Genomic DNA, 2,926 nt, shown 5'->3' with positions numbered 1-2,926 from the left:
CCCCTAGGGCATCCCCAGGAGACACACTGCTGATAGGCTGATTGAACCTCCATTTAGAGACCCTCCATCAAACCAACCAATCAGATCAAAGATAAGGACGGTGGGCGGGAGGTTGGGATTGGGGGTGTAAAGCTGTGACCAGTGATAAGGGAGTAACTCAGAATGCCAGACTTAAATGTGTTGCAGAACAATGTTTTAAAGCAGGTCAAAGAAGTCTTTGGTTGTTTTTCTTATCTTTGGATACTATAAATAGCAGTATAGTATAGGTTTTAAGGGCAAAACGTTGTTTCAAGGTCTTTAGTTAGTTCTCTTTGATTCTAAGTTTTAAAGCTTTTCCACCGAGGTTAAGTCAGTCAGTCTGTCTGTCTTCAGGCTTTGGTGCAGGCAGAGGGGTCAGAGTTGGCTGAGTGCACCGAGCCGTCATCCAGCCACTTGTCATGGCTCCGGCGGCGGGCGTTCATGAAGAAGTTGCTGACGGTTGTCAGCTCCAGGCCCAGCTGCTGAGAGATGGTGATCTGCAGCTCTTTAGAAGGACGCTTGTTCTCCTTGAAGATGGCGTGGAGCGTCCGCCTCTGCACGTCCGTGAACACCAGCCGAGGTTTCTTGGAGCCGCTGCCGCTACGCTCCCCCTTCCCATGGTCCTGCTCCTTACGCTTACAAGCTGGGAGGGAGGGAGAGAGAGAGAGAGGGAGAGGGAGGGAGAGAGAGAGAGAGAGAGAGAGAATTAATGTTATATGAGGGATCTCTGGGCTTTCTCCACCCTGTTACTACATCTCATTATATCTGGAGATATATCCTAGAGATGACCTGTAGACGCCCAGGCTGTCAAGACACCCTGCATTAGATTAGATTACCAACCATCCTTGACTCCCCAACTGTATAATGTATCAATTGATCTTTCATTTAAACAAAGAAATGACAGGGTTATCTATTTTTCAAGTAAGCCCTGGCCACACACATAATAAAACAATTCAACAATTCAATAGTTAGTAGGCTTCCTACAAAATGAGTAGGCTGCCTATGATTGTCAATAAAAAAACATGCTTTAAAACATGTACATTCCAAATGTAAAATATCGTTTCTGTTTTTCAACCGTGGCTAAAAGCACTTCTCTGGTTGAGAACATCATAGAAAATGTGTTTCAAGATGATATCAAGACGAAATGACACATTTCTGGTTGGATGAGAAAAGTACATAGATAGCTTATCGATTTGAACATAAAGGAAACGCTCCACTCGCTGAGAGTCACTCAACCCACTCTAGACCGTGTCTGATAAGATTGTCATTCAGATATGGACGCAAAACAGGCACATAAGCCTACACGTAAACTTTTCTTACAGTTGGCAAACTCACAATTTATTGTTGTGCACCAGTATGAGATTGTTGGCACTGACACAGTCAACATTAAAACAACAGGCGGAGAATCACAACAGATGGAGCCAGTCTGTCATAGGACAGAGGGGGAAACTATGGCCGCTGTCCGTGGTGCTGAATGACTGCGTAATATTTAAAATGTTTCTAGTTATATATCGTTGCCTGTAGCACATCCAGCATGATCCTGAATAAAGTTTATCTATGAATCCAAATGACAACGAACGAGCTAACACTCACTGCAATTTATGATGGATTTATTTCACAACACGGCCCCATCCTCAATTCTCCCGTGAGAATCCCTGAATATCGAGCTGTAACCGCTAGAGGGCAGCGGTGAGCTGTAAACGCTGCTCTACCTGACGACCGACCGAAGCAGGACAAAAGTAGGCAGCAATCAGCAGTCAGGCAATGATAAACGAATGATGAATGCACCTCTGACATACGAAATACACTTCATGTAATCTCCCGACGAAGTGTAGAAAGCTTTGGTTGTGTTTCATTTGCCTACTCCTAGACCCTTTTCAAGCGAAATCATCACATGACCGAGGATAATACCCCCGGGTGCTATTGACAGCATATGTTTGATGTGTGCTTTTCGCTTCCACATAGTTTCATGAATAAATCATAAGAGAAATTAATCATTAGCCAAAATCTTTATTCAATTCATTTGCTCACGATTTCATAAATTAGTTTAACAATGGGCATATATATTTAGGATTAATACGCTGTTTCAATAAAGTAGCCTATTCATAACATTATTTGCGACATTCAGAGTGTAGGCAGTTGGAGAGAGGCCCAGCACGAATGTCTCCAGTGCTGGTAAACATTAACAGACCGCGTGGGCTCCGTATGTAGGTCTATCTGCTGTTATAAATCAGCGGCATGAAGGCCACGGCAGCGGCATGAAGGCCACGGCGACAGCAGGAGCCACCGCACCGCCAGCTAGGGAGGTTTCCCAGGATCAGGTGAAATAACAACGGCGTCGTTATCAGGCTGATCACGGCTCTGCTCCCTGCTAATCATTACAAACACACACAGATAACTCCACACTGGTCTAGCCTAGCAATGGCGTGACTAGGCTACAGTCACTCATTTCACAACCTATCCCCAAACAGAGAGAAAGACAGCAGACAAGTGTGTGTGTGTGTGTGTGTGTGTGTGTGTGTGTGTGTGTGTGTGTGTTTCAAATGTATAACAAGCAAAAATATAGGCTATCCTTATTCAAAATCGATGGCAGTTTCAGTCATCTTGCCACAATCGAGAAGCCATTAGAAAACCAAAATGCAGCGCTAATGTCATATAAATAAATGTAATTCAGATTATTTGCACAAAAGTTCTTTGACAGCCATTATGAGTGATTCAAACAAAAACATGTCTAACGAAATTCGTTAGTACAGGCTATGCAAGCCCAGTTCAGAGGTTGACAGGTGCAATATTTTAAACAAAAAATTTGCTACAGTCAACTACATTTCTCAATATAAAAACATATTTGAAAAAAAGAAGTTGATAAACTTGGTTATTTTGTTTAACTTAGGATCTGAGTAGCTATAGG

The 2,926-nt window shown here is 43.1% G+C and overlaps 1 protein-coding gene across 1 annotated transcript in view; it reads right to left on the bottom strand.

The window, feature by feature from the left end:
• Positions 1 to 368: 368 nt before the first annotated feature.
• onecut1 (one cut homeobox 1) overlaps positions 369 to 2,926 on the bottom strand; it is a gene marked incomplete at both ends in the record, with an annotated part of 5,685 nt that continues 3,127 nt past the window's right edge. The window contains one exon of the mRNA XM_083691211.1: positions 369 to 661. Coding sequence (XP_083547337.1) covers positions 369 to 661 — 293 coding nt within the window. The remainder of the gene's footprint in view (positions 662 to 2,926) is intronic.

The sequence above is a fragment of the Argentina silus genome (genome assembly GCF_951799395.1).
Source record: "Argentina silus genome assembly, chromosome: 19".
Taxonomy (NCBI): Eukaryota; Metazoa; Chordata; class Actinopteri; order Argentiniformes; family Argentinidae; genus Argentina; species Argentina silus.
This window is presented reverse-complemented; position numbering and strand designations above follow the sequence as displayed.